Source organism: Typopeltis vanoorti, chromosome 18, assembly GCF_054136105.1.
Source record: "Typopeltis vanoorti isolate ZY-2024b chromosome 18, IOZ_Tvanoo_1.0, whole genome shotgun sequence".
In the NCBI taxonomy this organism is placed as follows: Eukaryota; Metazoa; Arthropoda; class Arachnida; order Uropygi; family Thelyphonidae; genus Typopeltis; species Typopeltis vanoorti.
The window spans coordinates 104,114,680-104,140,309 of record NC_143566.1 but is presented as its reverse complement, the minus strand read 5'-3'; the positions used below and the strand labels follow the sequence as shown (position 1 = coordinate 104,140,309).

At 35.3% G+C, this 25,630-nt stretch overlaps 1 protein-coding gene across 2 annotated transcripts in view; it reads left to right on the top strand.

Annotated features, from left to right (window-relative positions):
- The window catches only part of LOC150097015 (polyadenylate-binding protein 2-B-like), a 181,142-nt gene that overhangs the window by 75,279 nt on the left and 80,233 nt on the right, over positions 1 to 25,630 (top strand). For both annotated transcript variants that reach the window (XM_090408459.1, XM_090408460.1), the window contains exon 5: positions 22,532 to 22,619. In XM_090408459.1, coding sequence (XP_090264585.1) covers positions 22,532 to 22,619 — 88 coding nt within the window. The remainder of the gene's footprint in view (positions 1 to 22,531; positions 22,620 to 25,630) is intronic.

Sequence of the window (25,630 nt, the reverse complement as noted above, 5' to 3'; positions counted from 1 at the left end):
AACAAGCTTGCTTGCTTAGTTATTTCTTGCTTACTTACAGGGTTTTTATTTCTTCTTGTTACATCACGATAACTGAAATTTTCACATTCTTAAGTTATCAGAGTTCGACACCACCAATATAATACAACATTGGATATCTAATTATGCCAAAGTGAATGACTTTACATTTACTGACATTGAACTGACACCCATTTTCCCATGCTCACAATTCCAGCCTATTCAAATAATTCTGTTAAGACTGCATATCAGCATCATTCCTGATTACCCTATCTATCTTTTCATCATCAGCAAATAATTGTATGTTACTTGTCAAATCCTTCCCAATATCATTAATGTACAGATTGAATAACAGTGCACCAAGCACCTGATCCTTGTGGCACACTCAGATCCTCCATATACCACTTTTGATATCTGACAGTCAGTCATCCTCTCTTATCCATGCTAATATTGTATAAACCAAACCAATTTTCCCCAATTTATGCAACAATCTTCCATGCTGTGCTGTATTCTATCAAAAGCCTTAGCAAAATCCAAAAGTATCATAGTGTGTCCATTCTCCTTGTCTAGTTCAATGGTAACATAATCTGAGCAAGTTGCTAAAACATTGACCTTCCCTTAGCAAACCCATGTTGTTCATTGCAAAGCAGAGATTCACTGTCAACTCATTTCTGAATGTGAGCCATAACCTATTTTTCCAAAATCTTGCAGAATAACAGAATATTCTGTTAATAACAGAATAATAACAGAATAAAATCTTGCAGAATAACAGTGCACCAAGCACCTGATCCTTGTGGCACACTCAGATCCTCCATATACCACTTTTGATTCACTTCATTGCAAAGCAGAGATTCACTGTCAACTCATTTCTGAATGTGAGCCATAACCTATTTTTCCAAAATCTTCACCACCACCACTCCTGAGATACTAATTGGTCAATAGTTGGATACATCTGTTTTTGCACCACCCTTGTGCAATGGAATTACCATACATTCCTTCCATTCTTGCAGAATCTTTTCTGTTCTGAAACTTATATTAAAATTCCTGGTCATAGGAATGGCCAGTTCAGCTGAACACTCTTTTAGCACACGTGCTGGTATTCCATCAGTCCCTATTGCTGACTTTTTATTCAATTTGTGCAACAGCTCTAATACCTCAGCCTCACACACCTACGTTTCTTCATCTAGTGAAGAGGTAACAGTGAGCTCAATGTCGTGTTCACCAGGTTGATAACTTTTAATGAAATGAGCACTCATTAACTGAACAACCTCCTCTGCATCTGTAACCCTCGCGCCATCTGGATTTAGAAAATGTATTCATTCTTTCTTTTACTTGCAGCATATCAATAGATGTGTTGTCTTTAGCATGCAGAGCCAGTTTCTTTTCATACTCAGAATTTGTATCTGTACAACATGTGACTATTCTAGCTTGCTTAATAAGATTAAGCAAGAATCTCTTGCTTAATAAGATTACACATCCATTTGACTCCTACTCTATTTATTCTTCGAACTCTCGGGGACACGTTCTGATATCGCATCATTTAAGTATTGTTTAAATGTTTCCCATGCGCTGTCTATATTCTTTCCATCTAATAACTGATCCCATTCCACTGAACTCACTATAACTCTCATTGGTCATAATTTCCTGCTTTGTATATCAGCATGTAACCTTTTTTCTGACTGGAACAATCAAAAATTTAGTCACTTCCCAAGTGAGTATCGCATGAACACTGTCACTAACTGGAGGCAGAATAGTTAAGTCTTTAAATGAAACGCCCTCTGACACTATAATCAAATCTAACACTCTTTGACCTCAAGTTCCTTCTGTCACATGCTGCTTGAGGAAGTTGTCCCACAACAGCTCAATAAATGCATTTTCATTCTTCTCATGATATTCTACTGCTACCCAAGCAATATTTAGATAATTAATGTCTCCCATTATGATTACTCTTTTCGCGCTCATCTTTTCTATTTGTGATGCATTTCTTCATCACTAGCGACCGATCCACCAGGTCTGTAACAACATCCCACTATGTAATTTGGCTTGTTAGATTCCACCTTGCACCAGATGGCTTCAAACGCATTGCCACATGAAATATTATTGTAGAATTATTATTGAAATAAGATTGTAGTATTACTACAATCATAGGTTTCAACTGTAACTGGGTTTAAATTATCCGATATCATTAGCAGCAGCACCCCCCCCCCCCTCTATCCTTCCTAAAAATACTATACCCATGACACTCAATACCAGTTAGTAGGTCTGATTCTGATAGCCAGGTTTCACTAATATCTACAATCTAAGGTCACAAATATTGACTAAGGCAACAATTCTATCCCTTTATTTCTGATACTCCTAGCAATCGTGTACAGACATAATAATATACCTGTTTGTTCTTTTGCATTGTCTTGTCTGCAGTCTGCCTGACAGAGTTGATCAACCTGCAGATCTCTATTATTCTCTAATGCCTTACACGTGTAGACATCTTTGCACACAATATGATAAATATTGTGTGCAAAATGTGATGAGTCCGAAGACTGTTTTGGCTGCTGTTTGGTTTCTGGTGTGTAATGGTGAATCCAAGTCTGATCCATAGTAATAAATCGATGCACCAAATCAGTTTTATTCTTGTTAAAATGCTCCAAGCACTGTTCAGAGATTTTCATGCGACTGCGTTTTTGATCTGCTGTGAGCAAGCGTTGCACCCATCTTGCACAAAGCTTTTTCATTTGCAATTCTTCATGCAAAATATCATCTTCAAGGCTGGTACGGCTGCGTTTAAACTTGACAGCCCATTTCTTAATTGTCGAAAATGAAGGAGAAGAGTGCCCAATTACTTTTATAAACTTCAAATGAATTTCTTTTGCCATTAAACCTTCTTTTACAAAGAATTTTTTAACCACTTCTTCTTTGAGTGCTATCTCCTATCGGAGGTCGGCGACCACCTTGGCAAATTTTGAGCGATTCTCAGCTGTTCTGAGCAATCTCTCAGAGTTCGTACCAGTCCACTGTCTGATATCTGCCAGCCAAGATTTTCTTCGTCTTCCTTGTCCTCTTCTTCCATTTATCTTCTCTTTTATAATCAATTGAAGTATCTTATATTTTTCATTACGAAGTAGGTGACCAAGATATTCAGTTTTCCTTCTTTTTATGGTATCTAAAAATTCACGTGATTTCCCCATTTGTTCCAGTACTTCCTGGTTGGACGTTTTTGCTGTCCATGGGATTTTTAACATTCGTCTGTATAACCACATCTCAAAGGCTTCAAGTCTTTTTATTGATGTTGTCTTCAAGGTCCAAGTTTCTGCACCGTACAGCAGTACAGACCATACATAGCATTTAACTATGCGTACTCTAAGCTCTAAGTTTAAACTGCGGTTACACAGTGTTGATTTCATCAAGAGAAAATTTTTTCTTGCCATTTCAATTCTAACTTTTATTTCCATTTCTGGATTGCAATCTTCATTTAACCAGCATCCGAGATATTTAAACTTTGCCACTCTTTCTATTTGTTTCCTATTTAAAGAAAGTGCTAAATTAAGAATTGGTTTCTTACTTATGACCATGAATTTAGTTTTGGTGATATTTATTTTTAATCCCATTTTTTCACTCTCTGCATTTATTAGTTCCAAAAGATTTTGAAGATCCTGAATATTGTCAGCCAGAAGAGCTGTATCATCGGCATATCGGATGTTACTGATGATTTCACCATTTACACTAATCCCTTCCTTTCTTCCTTCCAAGACTTTTTGAAATATGGTTTCTGAGTAGATGTTAAAAAGAAGAGGTGACAGCACACATCCTTGCCTTACTCCTCGTTTGATGTTAATGGAGTCTGTAATAATGCTTTAACCACACGGTACTCGATTTTATCCATTTCAAGCGATACAGACAGCACTTGCTTCAGACAGCTGAATAAAACAAAGTACTTGATAGAATGACTTGCAATTTCACATGGATGCTTATGACAGATGTATCAGCTTAGAAAAAAAATCTTGCTGATAGTGTTACGATCTATGGTGGAGGCCAAGAATTTTTGAGACCACCTGTGTGTGTAGAGAGAGAGAGAGCGAGATTGTTTGATTTAATGTTCCATTTAAACCATCTTTTCTCTTGGCGCCTTGTGATATGCCTTTCTCAGATCTACAAAATGTAGAGATCCTTGTTGTATTTCCATGATTTTTCAACTATTACCTTAAAGTGAAAATAACCTCAATCGAGCTTATTCTTCTCCAAGCTTCCATTCCACAATTTTTCTTAGCATTTACCAAGTTTATTTGCATAAATGTTACTTGAAACTCAGTAGGGTAATTCCTCTGTAATTCTCACATTCAGCTTTATTACTTTTTTTTGTTGTATGAGTACTATGAGAACTCTACTCCAGTCATCTGAAATTCGCCCCTTTGACCAGGTCTTCTGAATTACGAAGTGTAGCCACTGTAAAAGTTTTAAGCTCCATATTTGAGTATTTCTGGTCGAATATCATTCACTCCCACTGCCTTTCCATTTTGCAAGTTTTTTTTTATCTACTACTAGAAATATTGATATGTATTACAGATTGCATTCCTCTTTTAAATGTTGCCTATACTATTGTTGTGGGGGGGGGGTGAATGTATCTGCCTGTATGGGTTAGTTTTCTGTAAACAGAAAGCCAAGGATCCATCAGGCTGGCATGTAATCAGAGTACCTAGGAAAGGAAGACTGTTGCTTTTTTTCTTTTTCCAAGGTGAACTGGATTCTGGGGTGTTGGTTATTTAAGTGTGTTAAGATGTGGAGTGTATCTGAGCCATCTGGCGAAATAGCAAACACATGATCCACATAGCCTAGCCAAACAGTGTGTTTTTGTGGGCTGAGTTTATGCTTTTTCACACACCCCCCCCCCCCACTCTCACAACAATGGCATAGGCCACATTTAAAAGAGGAATGCAATCTGTAATACATATCAATATTTCTAGTAGTAGATAAAAAAAAAAAAAAAACTTGCAACGTGGAAAGGCAGCGGGAGTTCCATATTCGACCAGAAATGCTCAAATATGGAACTTAAAACTTTTACAGTGGCTACATAAACTTATATACTTCTCCATAAAGAAGTCAGCCAGGTGTGGGGAGAGTAGCGAACCCATGGTTTTCCCCTCTGTTTGTAGAATTTTCCTTGCCAAACAAAAGAGCCAAAGTTCATTGTGAGCTGAAATAGGGCTGAGATATCGGGAGGAAATTTGGCTTGGATGAGCTCTAAGGTATCTTTGAGTGCAACATTCATGAATAGGGAGGAGACATCAAAACTGACCGTTATGTCAGTGTGTGTTGGAGTGAGAAGTTTTCTATACTGGCTTTGAAGTGGACTGAGTTTTTAATGCGTGATGGTGTGTTGCCAGTATAGTGTGTAGTGTGAACGCTTTGGCTAAACGTTTGTCTAATTTGTATGTGGGGGAATCAGTGCCATCCACAATGAGACGTAATGGCACATTTTGCTTATGGATTTTTGGTAGTCCATATTTTCCGGGTGGGGGGAGGGGGGTCTGGAATTAAAAGGCTTTAATTTGTTAGTAACTTCCTTGGGCCAAGAAGTAACTTTCTTAAGGAGCCTTTGGAGTGTTCTGATTTGGGAGCTAGTTGAATCAAATTCAATAGGTAGGTAGGCAGACTGATCTAACAAAGTAGTAACTTGCCTGTATAGTGTGTTTGGTTGAGAATCATAGTGGCATTTCCCTTGTCTGCTTTCATCATCAGTTGCATCAGTCTTGGGACTGGTAGCTCAGCAGCAATTTCCTCCATTCTGCTCTGTCATTGACTTTCTTCTTAACCTCCTGGTAACTCCTGAAACCTGTGCTGTCTTTGACTTGGTCAAGAAAGTTTTTCCTTGGTCTGCCTCTTCTTCTTTTCCCCTCTATTTTGCCTTCAGTTATTCTTTTCACAAGTCCATGTCGAAGTATATGTCCAAACCACCTATCCCTTCTAATTTTGATCGATTTAATTAGAGTTCTTGTTTCGTTTATCTCTCTCAGGACTTGTTGGTTTGATTTTTTTTCTGTCCATTTTATTTTGTTCATGCACTGCCAGCACCACATTTCAAAAGCCTCCAATCTTCTCTGCCTAGAATCCAGGTTTCACATCCATACAGTGCAATGCTCCATATCAATGTCTTTACTAATTTTTTTTTCAATTGTAGGTTGAGGTGTCCTGTTAATATGCTTTTCATCTTAAAGAATTGGGCTTTTGTGTTATTTATTCTTAATCTTATGTCTTCTCTTGTTCTGCCATCTTCTGTTATTAGGCTTCCTAAATATTTAAAGCTTTTCACTTGTTTGATTTGTTCCCCGCTGATGTCTATATGCTCTATATTGATAGTGCTGGATCGTAATTTCTGCTCAATCGTGTTTTATTGTCTTATATTTCTCTCTTGTTATAAATTTAACTAGTTGTAGGCTGATATATCATCCTAACAATAACCTTCAACTATACCAGCTTATTATAAAGCTGATTTTAGGTCAAGGTTCTCACTATTAAGCAAAGCTCCCGCTATTGGTTTGAAATGTTTAATGAGCGGTTCAGTGAAAAAAAATCAGGCAAACACTAGGTTGATCTTAGATAATAAAAAAAACATTTAATGCAGTGTCACATAAATTACATCATAACACAGTATTCCAACGGGAACATTATAATTAAACAAATATAAAGCTCTCGTTAAAATTCTAGTATACTCTTCAGCTGAGCTTAAACTTTATAATTAAAGATTATATTTAACAGATCTTATTCTTCTTATTACAGAGAACTTCTATCATAACCTTACTCTGATCAAGGTTACATCTCAAAACATTTTAAATATCTAATCAGTTATTCACTTAAGATATTAATCACTTAAGATATTCAGAAGAATACAACTCATGAACATTCAGACATTCATTTGTAATTCTCTAGGCTCAGTTAATCAATTTTAGTTCATGTAAGTTCGAGATTCCTAAATTACAACAAATAGGCTTCACAGTATTCTCATTCAGTTAATGAATACTTAATTCAATAACATAGCATTTATCATTTGAAGAGGGAAAAGTCTTAGCGCATCACACATTAAATCTTGACTCGCTGAATGCAACAACTAGGAACAATTTACTTTCGGTGGAATTAATTTTCGTTACTTCTCACTAAGTATAGTATAGGTAATCTTACCAGAATATAGCTTCATCACATCCTAAGGAGATCGAACAACAATTTTTAAAGTCCTTGCTGACTTTTACTTTGTAGTAACACAAACTTAAAAGGATCTTCCATTTCCGCGACTGATTTTTAGACTCGGGAGAATATAACCTTTATGCGCTTGGTTTAAATTATCCACCTATTTCTTCTTTTTCTTATACGTATTAACCTATTTCTAGCACTATTTCACTCTTAGACGTTAGGAAGTTTTGGTAAAAATCCAACTCAGAAAAAGGTAAGTTAAATTGCCAAGCGATTCTCTGTCCTTTAAATTCCGTTTTTGGCACGTCAAAATTTCCCTCCAGTCTCCAGCTACCATTCTGTATACTCCCCTATTCGATTCTGTCTTTACTTTCGTTTTCGTATCCACTCTTTCCTTTTTCCTGCCAATAACTGGTTCTCACCAGTTAGGCTCACATCAAACTTGTTTTTCCCTTCATATATAGTAGTTCACGCTCCAACAGGGGCTAGGAGAAATTTACATGTTTTCTCACAACAACCAATCAAATGATATTACAAAGAATCTTCTGGATATATTAAAATTACATACATTACAGTTTCTAATATTATTATTAAAAGAATAAAGCAACACTTTAATATAGAGGCTTTTCATGTCTATAATATATTTAAAAATTACATAAATAAAATTAACTAACAAAACTAAAAAGGAATTCATGAATAACATTTTATAAGCAAGAGACTAACAAAATAAATTTAAATAAATCCTGCTTATGATATGGTAGTTCTTGTTAATTATGAATGAAGTATTATTAATTATAAATATCTTCATTCACAATTTAACAATAGAGATTTTGCCTGTAACAATGATTTTAGTCTTATCTGTGTTGATTTTCATTTTTATATTTTTCAAGGTTATTATTTAGTAATTCTAGCATTGTTTTTAATGTTCTGTTTTCTGCTACAAGGGCTATGTCATCAGCAAATCTTATACACATGACTTGCTCACCATTTATCTTTATGCTACTATTTATTTTATCTTTAGTTTCCTGAATGGCCTTTTCAATATATAAATTAAATAAAAGTGGTAAAAGTATACATCCTTGTCTTACTCCACTCCTTATATTTATTATTTTATCCTTATCATTGATTTTAATCCGTCCATTTTGATTTTTGTAAATTTGATAAATTATTTTCCTATCTCTCAAATCTATGCCGATATTAGTTAGACAATTTAGGAGTATTTGCTGGTTTACTTTATCAAATGCTTTCTCTAAATCAAGGAAGCAAATGTAAGTATTTTGACTAAGGTCTAATCTTCTCTCTATTATTGTTCTTAAACAGAGTATTGCCTTTCTTGTTCCTTTATTCTTTCTGAATCCAAATTGGTCTTCCAATAGACAATCTATTTTTGAATAAATTCTATTTTGGATAATTTTTAGCAGAATTTTGCTAACATGTGGGATTAAAGCTATTGTTATAAATTGGCTGCATTTGTTTGCATTATACTTTTTTGGTATTGATATTATGGTTGATTTCATAAACTCCTTTGGTATTTCTCTTCTATCATCGACTTGGGCTATTAATTGATAGAGTAAGGTTTTTGTCTATCACCTAGATTTTGTAGCAGTTCTATAGGAATATTGTCTACACCTGGACTTTTTCCCGTGCTCATTTCGGACAGTGCTTTATCAAATTCTTCTTGCATTATTGGGGGTCCTGGATTATCTTCATTTTGATTTTCTATGCTGATATCAACATCAAGTTCGTCACCATTCGCAGAGTACATAAGTTCTTTTCGCTATACACTTTGGTATTAGGTCTAGCTACTCACTGATGAAGCCTCAAAAAAGGCTGAAACCGGTCTGGGTAGTGACCTCCCTCCATAATGTAATAACAGCATACATTTCCTAGGAAATGTGTTTTTACATTATGGAAAATACCTAAGAATAGCGATCTGAACTTCCCCCACCTTTGCAACGAGTTGCCCAGTATTGTACTACGTACTAGGATCACTTGCATTGGCTAACGCTAGTGTCGCCGATACTTTATAGTTTACTATATTCGGCAAGAAACTCTCTGATTCCGATCTTTGAGTTTCTTATTCGGTTTTAAAACTATGTGGGATTTAATATCCCTTTAATTTAAGTAGCATTTTTATATTTTCTTCTTTCATCCATAAGGCCAAGTATTTCATCTGTTATCCACTGTTTTCTTTTTTCTTTTTCTGCATTTTTCAATAATTGATTTGATGAATTTGTAATTAACTCTTTAATCATATTCCATTGGTTTTCAATATTATTCTGACTATTTATGTTTTCTGGAATGTTATGATCAGTTGCCTCTTGGTATCCTCTCTTTACTTCTTTACTCTTAAATTTTTCAAGGTTCCATCTTATTGGTTTGTATCTTGGATTTGTTTCCTATGTTTCAGTTCTGTTTTCATTAAGACAAGGTTATGGTCACTACTAATGTTGGCACCTGGATAGCTTTTGCAATTTTTTATTTGGTTTCATATCTTTTCTTGACCAATATGTAATCTATTTGAATTCCCAGACACTTTCGAGGTGTATCTTCTTCTTTTTGGAACTTGAAATAGTGTAATAACTAAAACACTTTTTTTGAATGTTAGTCAAGTGGGTTTTAATTTATCATCTTACATGTTTCGCCGATTTTTGCTATCGGCATCTTCAGGGAATACAATTGGTAAGCTATATGAAGGTAAGAGACTAGGTTTTAACATGTTAATGTAGGACGATAAATTAAAACTCACTTGACTAGCATTCAAAAAAAGTGTTTTAGTTATTATACAAGTAGTCAAGGAAGAAAATCACTTGAAATAGTGTATTTGCTATAACTGTTTTTGTGTACAAAATTCTATTAATTGCTTTCCTCTTTCATTCCTACGTCCAAGACCAAATCTTCCTGGAACATTATCATTGCTCTCTTCTCCCACTATAGCATTCCAATCTCCCATTATTATTGTATTGTCTCTGTCTTTAAAGCTGCTCCAGATTTCTTCTATTTCTTCATCGCTATGTTGTGATGTTGGCGTGTAGACCATTATAATATTGAGGTTTACTGGTTCATTTTGAATGCTTATCGCCATGATTCTGTCACTATGGTTAATTGTAGTGATTAACTTTTCAACTTTTTATGAAGTATTATTGCAACACCTGACTTCTTTTGTCCTGAATATATTATCTGAAATTCTCCCCTTCAGAAATCGCCCTGTCCCTCCCATCTCGTCTCACTAATGCCCAGAATGTCTATTTCAAGTCTTTCCATTTCTTTTTTCACATTTTCTATTTTACCTGGTTCTTGCAGTGTTCTTGCATTCCATGTTCCAATATTCAGCTTATTTCTGTCTTCATTTTTGAATAAAGTACCAGGATTTCGTTGGCTGTCGACCTCAGAAGCCCTGTTACTTCTGCCGGGCATGACTCCTTCAGCGAAGGCTCCATCGCCAATCTTGATTTCATTTTTAACTTCCATTGCCTTCCACATCGCAGTATTGTAACATGTATGCTACAGGAAGTTAATACAAGTTAATACCTACTGCCCACTACCATAACTATTTGTGGTTAGTTGAAAGAGGAGGAAACACCCCTAGTCCTCGAGTGCTCTGATAGCTTCAGGGAGAATAGAGGACCTCCTCCTGGGGTTAGTAAGCAAGAAAAGAGACAGACAGAAAGTTTTAAGTAAAGAATCCTCATTAGGAAGAATATTAGTATGAGGGTAGAAGCAGGAAGTGGAAGAGTTAGAGAAAAGTATGACCAAAAGCTTTGAAATAGATCATACTTAGCTCTGGGACCCCGGGTTAGCCATGCCTGTGCCTGCAAGTTGCAAGCCCCATGGGGATATTATCTGCTTTGGTGATTGCTATTTCTCTGTTATTCTTCATTTCTTGTAGAGCTTTATATTCTTCCTTGGATAGGTTGGTTTTTAGTGGTTTTGCTTTGTTCAGAACACTGGCTACATCCAGTCTGATATTGTTAGAAATATGGTTAGGGAGGTTGCAGATTCCACATTCTATCTGTATCATTATTTCTTCAGAGCTAAGGCAAAATTGTGGCCACGTGCAAGTGTGCTGAGACCTTTAAGGTAACGGAAGAAAGGTCAATTAGTTACAGGTTAATTTTAATGTGAAAGTCAGTTTAAATTCTGCTCAACACTAAATGGTAATCACTTCCTATTTTAAATCTTCTGTATACACTTGTCCTGAACAAATGGGAAAACATCACTCTCTACAATAATCAGTGAGACTTTTCTTATTTCTTACACCTTCTCTCTGTGTGAATTTGTGCACATTTTTGTTGAAATATGTTGTCAACTGAAATCCAACAGGTCCTTATAATCATTGTTAGCTTTGCTGTTTTCTCCAAATTTTCTTAAAACATTGCTATCTATATGTCTGGTGAACATTTCCTGCTCTGCTGTTTAGATCTCCAACAAGGACCAACTTTCCCATTTTGTTGTCAGCTGCCTTCTCTAATGCTTTAAAAAATTCCTCCATTTCTTCTTTAGTAGAACCTTTTTTGGGACCATAGGCACAAATAAGTCTCATTGAGTTTCCCCATCCTGATATTTGCCCACATCATTCTACTTGATATTGCCTGCATTTAAGATTATTTTCATATTTTGTGGTGAATACTGTAGCTATTCCTTCTTTTCCCTGATTGTGTTATCTAAATATAATGTCTTGTAATAGTTGCTTAGAAAGATCTCTCCTGTTTTTATCTTCTTTGTTTTAGCAGCACCTATTATGTTGTCAATCTGGTACTTATTCTTCTGCTAATTCTATTTCTTTTCCATTGATGCTTGTGTTGATGGTGCCGTTCTTGAACTCTGCTAATGTCGAGTTGGGATTTGTTTCAGTAGCTGACTTTTTTGCTGTTTACTCTGGTTCCCCTGAAGAAAACAAGGGCCTTATTTAACTGGGCGATGCCCTATCTACCTAATAATGCACATGAGAAGGTGAGGATTGGACGTTAAGTCAGAAGACTGGTAGGTTCTGCACATTATTTAAAAGGTTATGTAGTGCTCTCCCAGTTATCTGGCTTTGATCCTGAAATATCCCTAGTTTAATATTTTCACTCTGTAGGGTAAGTCTTTTTATAATATTTTCTTCAGACTATATGCCTTCCATCAATGAGATTTATCCTCAGAAGGCAAGAAGTATATTGTATATGTATGCAAGTCTGCAGAGTTACTGTCCTGTGGCTCTAGTTTTCATTAAAAATTAGGTACATGTTATAACAACACTCATAAAAACATATATTTTTGCTTGAAATTATTGCAAGAAATTACACATTATCAAATTCCTGACATGTACCCTCAAGCAGCGTACAGAATATTATGATAGTACAGTAAACCCTTGCCGAACGCGGGGGTTACGTCATTAATACATTGCGCGCACGGCAAAATCGCATTCCGCAAAACTTTCTATGGGAAAAAATGTGTTAGGTATAGTTCAAATTAAGAAAGTGTATGTATAATTTAAACTAACCTAAATATTGTTGTAATTAAAAGGGAAAAATGAAACAAAAGTTAATTGAAAGGATTTTTATTACTGCTTAATAACTAGGTACATGATACAATTATTTTTTTAAAAAGCTAGTGATTTTTGCTTGGGACAATGATTGACGCAACTCTTTAAAAATTTCGCGGTAAGGAGCACAGAGTTTTTCAATGCCTTTCATAAAGTGTCCTCTTCTTTCTTCATTTGGGTCAATCTCCATTGCAAAATCAGACAGTTCCTGTGCCTTTTTTAACAATTCATTTAACTTCTTGTAAGTTAAAGGTGCTTTATCTTCACTATCGCTGTGCTTTCACTGTCGGCTGGTGTTACAAGATCATCCAATTCTTCATTCGTCATTTTTCGATCGTCATTCTAGATTAATTCTTTGACTTCTCCTTCCATATCTGAAAATCCTTCACCGCCAATTGCTTTTGCAATTTGTACGATTTCTTTGGCTTCATTTTCAATTGATGGAAATCCTTTAAAATTGTTGACAACTTCTGGCCAGAGCTGATGCCAGCAAGCATTCAATGTTGATGAATTCACTTGTTCCCATGCGAGTTGAATCATTTCTATACAGTGGCTTATGTCGAATCGCTTCCAAAATGCTATTAGCGTGTCGTGCTTTCCTTCATCTAGTGTTTTATTTGCAGAGGTGTAAACATGCCTGACATAATAGGCTTTGAAATGTTTTTATGATGGATTAAGGAAGTGGTGTTAGGTGGGAGGAATAAAACCTCTACATTTGGATGCGATGTTGTGAGGGCTTCAGTATCGTGTCCTGGAGCATTATCGGGTTTGAAAATTCATTCGTTCAAAACGTCAAACATTACGAATGAATTTTCAAACCAGAAGAGGGCTTTTGTTACCCAAGCTTTTCTATTCCACTTCCACACAACGGGCAATTGCTCAAAATTTTTTCCCTGGAATGCACGAGGTGTTTTAGATTGATAAATGAGCAGAAGCTTGCACTTGAAGTTGCCTGATGCATTTCCACAAAAAAGCAAAGTGAGCCTATCCTTAAAAACTTAAAACCTGGGGCAACCTTTTGTGTCTTTCTGATGTAGGTTTGTTGTCCCATTCGCTTATAAAATAGGCCCGTCTCATCCGCATTGAAAACTTGTTGCAGAACATAACCCCTCTCTTCAATGAATTTCAAAAATTGGGGTTTGAATTTATCTGTAGAGCCAGCTTCTCCCTGAAGCTTTACATTGTGCAAATTAAAACTACACTTAAAGATCTCAAGCCAACCTTTGCTTGCTTGAAAGTCACTTTTCTCTGATGATTGGCCATCTTTATTTAAAACAAAAGAAAATGAATAGCAACACCACCCACAACTGAGCCTTTTTCGTTTACTTGATTGTCAATCCAAGCTATTAATATTTTTTCCATCTTTTCCAATTGCAGAATTCTTCTTGAAACTTGAGCAACCTTTGCTGAAGTATCGCCTGAAGCTTTGACACTAGACCAAATTGTTCTTATGCTTGATTCGTTTATAGCTAGTTCTCTTGCATGCGATGAAACTCGTGTACCATTTTTCAACTTATCTAAAATTTCAATTTTCTGAGATAATCAAAATTTTGCATCTTTTTGCTGCTTTATCATCTTCATTCTTTCTCTTAGATGTCATATTGAATTTTTGAAATTAAAAGAAATACAAATGCAAAAGGAGAAGCTCTGCTAATGTGAGTGAAATGATCGCAACTCAGCTAGTTTGGGTCACTCAGCTAGCAGGCAGCGCCAAGCAGGGTTGCCGGCTGATGCTCTGCAGCGTACCGCATATGAATGAAATTCTACCGTTGGACAAATTAAATGGAAACAATTAAGTTAACGCGTATGTGCAAATCCGCGCTCAGCAAGGGTTTACTGTACTACATAAAAAACTTGCATCATTAGTATCTTCCTATGAACAATTTTTCTCCAAATCCATCTGTTATCTGTCAAGACTCCAACATTATCAGATTTTATGTTTCTGTCTCCTAAGGCACTTTTTACTGTACCAATCCAGCTGTATCTTGGTCTTTCTCTAGGTCTTTTTCCTGCCAACCTGGCAGAGACCCCTTGTTTTGCTAATCTTTCCTCTCCTTCTGTTTCAGTGACAATACCACGTGAGATTAGCTCTACTAACACATTCCTGGATGCTAACAATATCAAGTTCTTTCTTAATATTTTCATTTTTAATATGATATTGCCATTGATGCCATTTGTTCATGCCCCTATTCTTTCTCAGGATTCATATCGGTGGTTTCTAGTCTTTGATCAAGGGTTTTATTTCCAATCCTGTCAGATCCATAAGTTAAAATTGGTTTGAACACTGTCTTATATAAAAAAATTAAAAAAAATCAGCTAATGACTTTTCATTCCCGTATAGGGAGTAGGCGCGGTCATTTTAGCTCTATGTAACTATGAGACTGAATGGGCAGTTCAATCTCCACTGGTAGCCAATCAGAGATAGCTGGCCCAACGCTATCACTAATTAATCGGTACATAGTGAACAAGTCAGCTAGCAAGTACCGCCATCTTGTGGTCCCTAGCCTAACACAATATTTTTAATGTCTGAAAATAGTGTGGGTTCGATGGCTGATTTTCTTGAGTTTACGGGATGAAAAACTTGAGTTTCTGGGAGAAAAAACTTGCTTGCCCGTGCCACTGTCTTATATACAGCTACTTTAGTGTTTTGACTAATTTCTCTCTTATTCCATATAAATTTATTCAGATGACTTCCTACCATACTGGCTTTGTTGATTCTATTTTCTATTTTCATATTTAATTTACCATCTTTACTAAAAATTGTGCCTAAGTAGCTGAAATGTTTTACTTATTCTGTAGGTTCTCCATTCATGATGCAGTTGATGTTTTCAATGTTTCTGCCTATTTTCTTTGTCTTGTTCATTTTCATACCAAATTTATTACAATAGTTATTAAATTTGGTCAGGGAATCTTGCAGACTTGTAGCAGATTTATTTAGAAGTATAACATCATCTGCATAGAATAAAGAGCTGAGATTAACATCTCTAATTTTTATATCAGATTTAATAACAGAGAGGATAATACACGTGGATAGGCTTATGTGTTCATCAGACATTTTTGTAATAGATTTCAGGTTTGATATGAACACAGATGGATAAGAAAATAACTATTTATTAACTTAAAAGCTAATATTTCCCTGGTATTATATCCAACATCTTCAGAGCACACAACACAAAGTTTGTTACAAATGCAAAACAACCACAATCCAGTGTAACAGTGGGGCTAGTAAAAGTAATTGCAGCATGCAACACAAGACTAAAAAAAAAAAAAAACGAGAGAGGATAATGTACATCCATGTCTGACATCAGATTTAAGAGTAAATCATCTTCCTGTATTTCTTTCAGTTCAAACTGCTGACTTGCAACTCAAAGACTAAGTATTGCTTGATATAATACCCCATTGACACCATATAACTGTAATGTTTTGAATAGCTCTTCTCTTGGCATCTTGTCATGCCTTTTGCAGGCCTACAAAACTTAAATGAAGATGTTCCTGTTCTCAACTATTTGTTGTAAAGTGAAAATGTGATCCTGACAGCCTCTATTTGGCCTGTATCCAGCTTGTTCTTCACCATGTGTCCCTTCTACAATCTTCAACTGTTTCTCAAGTATATTTGAATAAATCTTACCAGGAACACTCAGTAGGGAAATACCTCTGTGATTCTCACATTCAGTTTCATTTCCCTTTTTGTATACCTGGAGTAATCTGGACGAATTCCAGATTACTCCTGTCATCTGGAATTTGTCCCTATGTCTTGCAGTACAGCCACTGCAAGAGTTTTATACCTCCATACTTGTGCATTTCCGGTCAAATATCATCTACTCCCATTGATTTTCCACATTTCAGGCTTTTGATGGCTTTATCTACTTAAAGTATGGACATGTATTCATGATTGCATGTCTGTTCAGTGTTTTTTACTATTGTGCTATCACTGCATGTTTCATTTAGCAGTTTTTCAAAGTAATACACATCAAGGATATCTTTTTCTCCATTTTTCATGTCACCTTTATCATCTCTAATTCCTTTTACAGCATTCTTTCCTCCATTTCTGAGCTTTTTCAACAACCTCTGTAATATCTTGCCACCTTCTTGATATTTATTTTCTATGTTCTTACCAAACTCTTCCCATGACTTGTTCAGCTAGTTTTGCACAGTGTTTAGCTTTCTTACATTTGTCTCTGTATTTTCTAAGAGCACAAGTTAATTTATTTGCAGGAACTTTTGATTATGCTTCTTTCACTGCCTCTTTAACTTCTTGTGTCCACCATGGAGTTCTGATTTTTCTATCCTTGCAGACATTTCACCACATGTCTCCCTGGCTGAATCTGTCTTCAGGGTTTACTACTGAATCTCCAAGGGTTGGTTCCTGTTCTCAAACTTTCATTTTTTCTTCAATACTGTGTGTGTATTTTAGTCTACAGTTGACATCTTAGAGCTGCTCAACTTTTATTTGCTTTAATGCTTTCTTACATGCAAGAAATGACATAATTTAATATGGCATGGATGTATTTTTTTAATTAGTAACTTCCATTCCCTCCCTCCCATCTTTGAAGACACATACAAAAAAAAATTCTGATTTATATATATATATTTATATAAATCAGAATTTTTTTTTTTTTTTTATTACACGAGGGTGGGCTGAAAAGTTCTCACCTTAACAGTGAAAAAATAAATTTATAATTTAAAAATTATTTTTATTTTTCAACATAATCTCCCTTAAGACTAAAACATTTATTACAGCGATGCTCCAGTGCCATTATCCCGTCCCTGTAGTGGTTCTCAGTAAGATCTGCAAAATACCCCTCTACAGCTACAATCACATCTTGATTCGAAGAAAAACGCTGACCAGCGAAGAAGAAGAGTTTTAGTTTTGGGAGAGATAAAAGTCAGAGGGAGCCAAATCTGAAGAATAGGGTGGATGTTCCAACAGTTCATAGTGCAGATTCCTTAATTTTCCCATTGCCAAAACACCTTTGTGGGCAGGTGTTTTGGCAATGGGAAAGATGAAAGATGATATTTTTCTTCTGCAGACCAGGTCTTTTCTCACGAATTTTTTCATCTAGTCTGGTTAAAAGATTGGAATAATATTCCCCGGTTATTGTTTTACCCTTTTCAAGATAATTAATAAACAAAATGCTTTAGCATTCCAAAACACCGATGCCATGACCTTTCCTGCTGATGGAACAGACTTTGTCTTCTTTGGTGCTGAACAGCTGACTTCTGTCCACTGTTTTCACCATTACACACTGTTTGAATTCTAGTGTGTAATGGTGAATCCAAGTCTCATCCATAGTAATTAATTGACGCACAAAATCAGTTTTATTCTTGTTAAAATTCTCCAACACTGCTCAGAGATTTTCATCCGAGTGTGTTTTTGATCTGCTGTGAGCAAGCGTTGCACCCATCTTGCGCAAAGCTTTTTCATTTGCAATTCTTCATGCAAAATATATCCTACACATTTTTTTGAAATGCCTATGGTCTCAGTAATTTCACTCACTTTGACTCGCCAGTCATCCAATACCATATCGTGCACTTGATCAATGATTTCTGGTGTTGTTACACTTTTTTGACGTCCTTCACATGGATCATCTTTAAGGCTTGTACAGCCACATTTAAACTAGACTGCCCATAAACTTTTATAAACTTTGAATGTATTTCTTTTGGTGTTAAACCTTCTTTTACAAAGAATTTTATAATCGCATGATACTCCATTTTATCCATTTCAAGGGTACAGACAAAACTTTTGCTTCAGAGAACTGTATACAACAAACTACTTGATAGACTGACTTGCAATTTCACATGGATGCTTATGACAGATGTACAAACTTAGAAGTTTGTACATCTGTCATGTTTGAGGCCGAGAACTTTTCAAACCACTCTCATATTATCCTCTCAGGTCCCCCAACTACCTTTAAATTCTGTGTTGACCTCTCTATCCAATTTTTTCACTTGAGAGACTAGATTCTGCAGTTTTTGTTCATTCTCTCATTGATTAGTCTCGTGGATGTACTCTTGTACAAACACACCTGTCCTCCCTAATGACTCTGGTGTATCTTACTATGTATTTGTACTTCCACAGGAGAAAAAAATTTTTATGGGGACTTAGAGTATGACAGTCTTTTCCCTGGCATGAAAATTAATATTGGTAAAGCTTTCAGATACAAAAAAAAAAAGGTGAAAAATATTGTATGAGTGAAGATATGAAAGAGTTAGTGGAAGAAACGAGAGAGAGAGAGAGAGAGAGAGAGAGTAAAGTCTGAGTTGCTGCCATACTATGACAGAGGCAAGTTGATTTGCAGTTATTGTCCTTCTCAAGTCACTTGTCATAATATGGCATCTGTTTGGTCTTTTCTCTCTCTTCTCTTTTTTGTTTCTTCTAATACCTTTCATATCTTCTCTGATGCAATATTTCACTTTTTTTGCATCCTGACAGCTTTACTAATACTAATTTTCACATCAGGAAACAATATTTAGCCATGTCCTCATTAAATCTCCATATAATTCTTCTTATTCTTCCTCTCTTGCTTTGTCATATTCCTGTTTCTTACCTCGCACTCTTTTCTTTTTATTCTGTGAGCTTGTACCACTATTTTCATCAACAGTATACCAATACATATTCCTAACGTTTATCAGTGTTCTCTATTCTACTATCATGCATTTTACTCTCCACACAACCGACACAACTCAAAACATTTCCTACATATTTATTCATCATTCTCACTTTCCTTCCACAAATCTTTCACCTTTCAAAAAGAACGTATTTCATGCATAAGGTGGTGTTGAATTTTGCATATTAAATTTCCCTAACAAAGCTTGGCTGCCATTGTTCTATTAACATTCACCTTATACCAACAATATCTAGTTTACTACAAAATATATAACTTTTTCTTAAAAGCCAAACAATGCAGTCCATCATGCATGCATTAAAAAACAAATTAATGTAATAACTAAATTTGCAAAACAATTCTTTCTACCGCACCACTGATCATCTGCCATGCATATTTTTCATCTAGCAGTAATGAAATGTCAAGATATTATGATACTGCTTCTCAGAATCTTCCATAGATACTATAGTTGACTAGAAATTGTGTTCTTCTTTTCATCCTTATTTTATCTAAGCAGCAAATAACTTTACATGCGAAATATTTTCATTAGGCTACTTTGTATATAGAGTATTTGACTTCATTTGAAGTTCTCACTATCCCATATCACAGCATTTCCTTTCCAGGTGTTGTGGCATTATGCACTGCAATGACAGTGAAACTTGCTGTGCATTTGGTGATAATGCTATGAATTGTGGTGAATGTTACGTGATTCACTATTATGCATGGTATTATACATATATGAAAAACTGCATTATGGACAATATGAGCAATATGGTTTGAAGTTAATTGCTTTCTGCATACAAGTAGCATAAATATGAATATATTTCACGTGCAAACTCTTGTTTGCTTACACACTTCGGCAAAATAAGGGTAAGAAGAAGAAGAAAAAATATATATATATTTATTTTATTTTTATTTATTTATTTTTATTTTTTGTTTTGTCAAGCATAATATATTCTCCCACCTCGTGAATATACATATTTATTTTATTTATATTTATTTATTTATTTATTTTTTTTTTTTTGTCAAGCATAATATATTCTCCCACCTGGTGGTGAATAAACAAAACTTGTTAACTATACTCCATATTAGTAATATCTAGAGTAGGTGAGGTGGGTGACCTTAGTTCTTTTTCCTTCAGTTTGTATATTATTCTCTAGCAAGGTAATGACCAGAATTAATAATGAAATTAAATATTGCTAAATCCAGACATTGTATCTCGATGACTTAGACTACTGCAGAAAAACATTGCTCTGGGTTTATCAAAATTATTCAAACCTCATCGATTCTGGTTATTTTTCCTTTATTAATTGTATAGAGGGTTTTAGCAGCATCTCCTTCTGAATTAAGCATACAAAAAAAAAAAAAAACATCCATCCTAAAATACTTCAAGCTTGAAACTAAGTCTTTCTTTTTTCCTAACCTAACAATTTCTCATTAGAGGGATAACTTAAATCCATCAAATATTTGATTCAATGGGCTTAAGTTATTCTCCCATCCATTGAAGTTGTAGACCTATAGTACCTTATTACTGAGTGAACTGAAGATTTTTTTTTTAAATTTATTAATTTTATATATTTTTGTATTTTACATAGTCCAGTAACACTTCGTGTTTCCAGTAAGTGCGATAGTGTTGCTTACACTAGACAATGATATTCTTCTCCCACATAAAGACAATTACAAACATCTATGCCCACTGCAAGATTCAAATCTGCAGCTTGTTGAGCTGTTGAGCAGATATGCCAACTTCTCAGCCAGCTAACCAATCAGATCTATTCAGATTAGCATAATGCAACAAGGTTTCACAGCTTTCTTTATGCAGCCACTCCATAAAACAGCCTTAATGTTGGATTTTATTGTCATTCCAAAAAATCCTATGTTTTTGATGGCATGTTCAACAGATCCAGGGGTTCCGACTTGTAGGATTCAATATATTGTCTAGATGTTCCTCACATTGAACAGCTGTAGATCTGCCTATTTAGCTGTAGTAATAGACCATGGTCATATGAAATGTGATGGGCCTCAGGCTAAGCCAAAGAAGTCTGTCCTTCACAGAGCTTAGCTAGGAGGCAGTTTTATAACAGAAAGCTATTGATACAAATGGACTTAAGTAATTTGGTAATGTTCAGATACACCTTCAACAGACAGGATAGTGATACAGTTGACAACTTCTTGAGAAGAGACTAGGGATGGAGAAACTCCATAACTGTTAATGACTTTGTAGAAAGTTTACTACTGTGTTATAAAGTATATTGACCCTGTTTACAGAATACTCACTTTACTGAAGTGGTTTGCTAAACTGTTGTGTTAATAATGCCTTATAGAGTAGAGATGAGCCTGATGGATAAGTGTTTTAAGAGTACCAGATTTTTGAGGTGATGTAATGCGATTGCATGAAATAATAAACTGAAGGCTAATGATAAAAAAACACACAGCTCCCTTCTGGTTAATGAGAATAAGCAGGTCTGTGAAGGAAATATAGTGGTCATTTATAATTATTGTTATTATTTTAACACAAAATTATCACTAGTTTATTTCATTCTCATATAACTGACATGTGTTCATTCTTCATTTATGTTGCCTATCTCTAATGTTTTTTTAATTCATACTGAAAATGCCTTTTATACTTAGGCAGAAATTCTATGTCAATAAAACTAACATAAGTATTCTATTATATTAATATATATTTAAATATCTACTTATATTTCAGTTTATATAAATATTCAACTCAGCATGTGCTATGGCTTTTTTTAGTTCTTAATTATGGTTCTGAATTATTGGACTAATGAAAGTTCACCTCAGAGCAGTGTTTCAAATCACTTAAAATAGCATTGTTATCTTTAGAATGTGCTGTTGACCATTTATGCATAGGGCAATTTATTTAATTTAAACAATTTGCATTCCATGGTTTGTTTACCTAGACAGTAACCATATCATACAAAAAAATTATTTTTTTCTTATGATGTGATCACTGATGCACTGAAAAGTATTTGAAATCCTAAGGATTCCAGATGTATTGTAGAGGAAACCACATTCAGAGTCATCAAAAAATTCTCTAGATCTGGACACTGTGAAAAGGAAATAAGTTACGTTTAGCATAACTTTCTGCTGATTTTGCAAATTATAAATTAGTAAGTAAATATGAATTGTAAAAATATAGCATTATAAAAATTATTCATCACTCTATTCCATGTGCTGAAACTAAGAAAAATACTTTTCTTTTAAGATTTGCATACATTGAATTTTTGGAAAGGAAATCTGTTATAGATGCTTTGGATCTAGATGAATCAGTGTTTAGAGGAAGAAACTTGAAGGTAATTTGATTTTTGATTATATTAATTGCTTTAAAAATAAGTTGTCAAATTGTATTGCATAAATTCAGACTTTATTATAACTTAATTTAAAATTAGTCAAGTGGTACATATCTCAGATAATGCAAAGAATGATACAAACATTATGTATATAAGCAAGATTTTTATCAAAGATGTATATATGTCAAAAAAATCTTCTTTGCTTAGTTGCTTAAGGGACAAAGTTGAATAATATTCTATGCCTAATACTCTCAGTTTGTTCTCTGCTAGGCAGAGAACAAACAGGTTTCTGACCACTGCCCATTTCTCATCTTCTGGTGCTTGATGCTATTACTTATCAAACTCATTCTCATTCACTCAGTATTCAGGTAGAGAATGAGGATGGGTTGGACTTAGCCAACTGATCAGATGTGGAAGAGACCTGCTAAGAAAAATCAGTTGAAGCCAGATCCAGAAGTGATACCAAGGTTGAGGTAATTCATTCAGCAGTCATATTTCTATATACAAGTAGCTAAAAGGTGTCGCACCTTATTACTAAAATATTCTGGATTAGAGATGTTGAAAGTTTTTTCACTTGGCTATACTATAAATTAAAGTTGCCAAGAAATTCTTGGTTTAATCCTTTATCTGGTCTGGCTCCCCCTGATGAGACCTCAATAAAGATTGAAACTAATCTGGGTGGTGACCTTTCCAATAATGCACAGCATTATACATGTCTGTAAGAATGTGCTTTGCATTATGGGATACTAAGGTAAGTGATGTGAAGTCATTAGCCTCTATATACAAGTTGCCCAATAATAAAGTTACTTCATACACAAACTGTTTGCTTACGCTTGAATAAAGGATTAAACCAAGAATAATTTCCTGGCGTCTTTAATTTATATTAACTTATTTTATAGTCTACCTTTCACCCTTTGCAGTTAGATCGCCAGCTTTCTTTCAGGTTGTTTGCTACATGTAATAGCTGACAGCTGTGGCTTACTCTCCTCATATTCCTCTCCAGTGCTAGAGTACCCCAACTTTATTTTCACTCACTCTCTTCCTCCTCTCTGCATAAATTACCTTCTCTCACTGAAGTCAATTTCTATCCATAGCTATGCTAAAGACTGTATGCTCTGTTCCTCCCCTTCATTTGATATATGTTTTAGTGCACAATCAGAAGTTTCAAGATCTTCCATAACCATTGCCTTAATCTCTGATCTCCTTGTTGTTCTTTGATGGAGTAATAACTTTCTGAAATGAAATGTTACCAAAACTCAATCCTGTTTCTCTTTCAGTAAATCATTCACTTCCCTACTCTTGATAATCTCCATATCTCTGAACTGGATCAGATTTCTCAGGCTGCAAAAAGGTCAAATCTCAAATCTGCTGTCTTTCTTTGTATTAAACATTTAATACAGAGAAAGGCGGCATTATGGAGGCAGCATAAACCGAATGGTAATAAATTGAATGAGGAGTGCAAAGAACATGACTCCGGTTGGTAAGAGGCAAGAGTGCACTATGAGCAGCAGCAGTTAGCTAATGAAGCCAAAAAAAAATCCTAGGGGGTTCCTTCGATATGTAGCCAAGAACAGCTGCTGCAGAGGATATAATTGAAATGTTTAATGAGCAGTTCATAAAGGTCTTTCATCCTTGTGAATGTGAAATCATGGAGAGTTTGAGAACAGTGAGGAGAAGAGACTGACTGGAAGTGAGGAAAGGGTGTATAGGGAATTGAGCAAAATTGATGTTAATAAGACTGTGGGACTTGATGAGATGATATATACTATGTATTTTGAAGGAATGTGCCAGTGAGTTGATATCTGCCTTGACATATTTGTTTAATATGAGTCTTATATTGGTTTAAGTTCCAAATAAGTGGAAGAAAGGAAAGATTGTACTGTTTCATAAAGGAGGTGACAGAACTCGAGCATCAAATTATAGGCCAATCTGTGTTTCTTGTGTTGTGGTTAAAGTGTTGGAGAGGCTGGTAAGAATCAGGGTCCAGAATTGGGTTGACAACAGTGGTATTATCTTTGATGGACAGGACAGATTTGCTAAAGGGAGTTTGTTTGTTTTAGTACTTGTTACAGTAGGGTGACAGCTTCATTGGACAAGGGGGGATGGATATGCAGTAGTAAACTCAGATTTTGCAAAAGGCTTTTCATAGATTACCACATGATAAACTGAAAGTCAAACTAGAGTGAATGGGGTTGGATATTAGACTAGTGCATTGGATTGGAGATTAGCTGTCTGATAGGTATCAGCAAGTTGTGTATGTGGGAGCAATATCCTGGAAGGCAAAAGTCACTGGTGTGCCTCAGTCTATTTGCTGTGTAATCTGTATATTAATGATATTCGGTTATATTTGAATTAGAATATCCAGTTTTTATGTTGGACCCATATACGAGAGGTTGGCTTGTCAACCTATAGTACGTTAGTACCTTATATGGGTATTGGTTTGGAAAGTAGAAACCTGTTTGCATTTGATTTAAAAGCCTGTATGTTGTATTACTTGGGAAATATGTCAGGGGAAAGACTGTACAGCAATAGCAGGGATGAAGGAAAAGAAACTTGTTCTGTGGGTTTCAAGATGTACTGTGAAAGGAAGTTGGGTGGCAGCTGTACATGTTCCAATGGGCTTAGTACAGAGTGAGGGAATTATTGATGCTGTTTCAGATAAACATTTCCCATGGAGGTATTTATAAAATATGGCCGGCCTGGTTGGTCGAGTGGTTAGCATATCCGCTCTCCAGCCAACAAGCTGTGGGCTTGAATCCCACTGTGGGCATGGATATTTGTGATTGTCTGTGAAAATAGTAGTGGTAGTGGTTGGCAGTAGATGGCATTGATGTTGTTGCAGCTCATTGTACTTGGTGGATTTCGTGGTGGAGACAGAGTTGTAGAGTAGGTGCCCTCCCTCCCTCGATGAGTTCTTGGACTCCCTGGAAGCGTCAAGTAATAATAATAATATACAAATTGCAGAGACTAAACATCTGTGTGAGAGTGAGAGGAGCAAGTTGGTAAGAGACAGG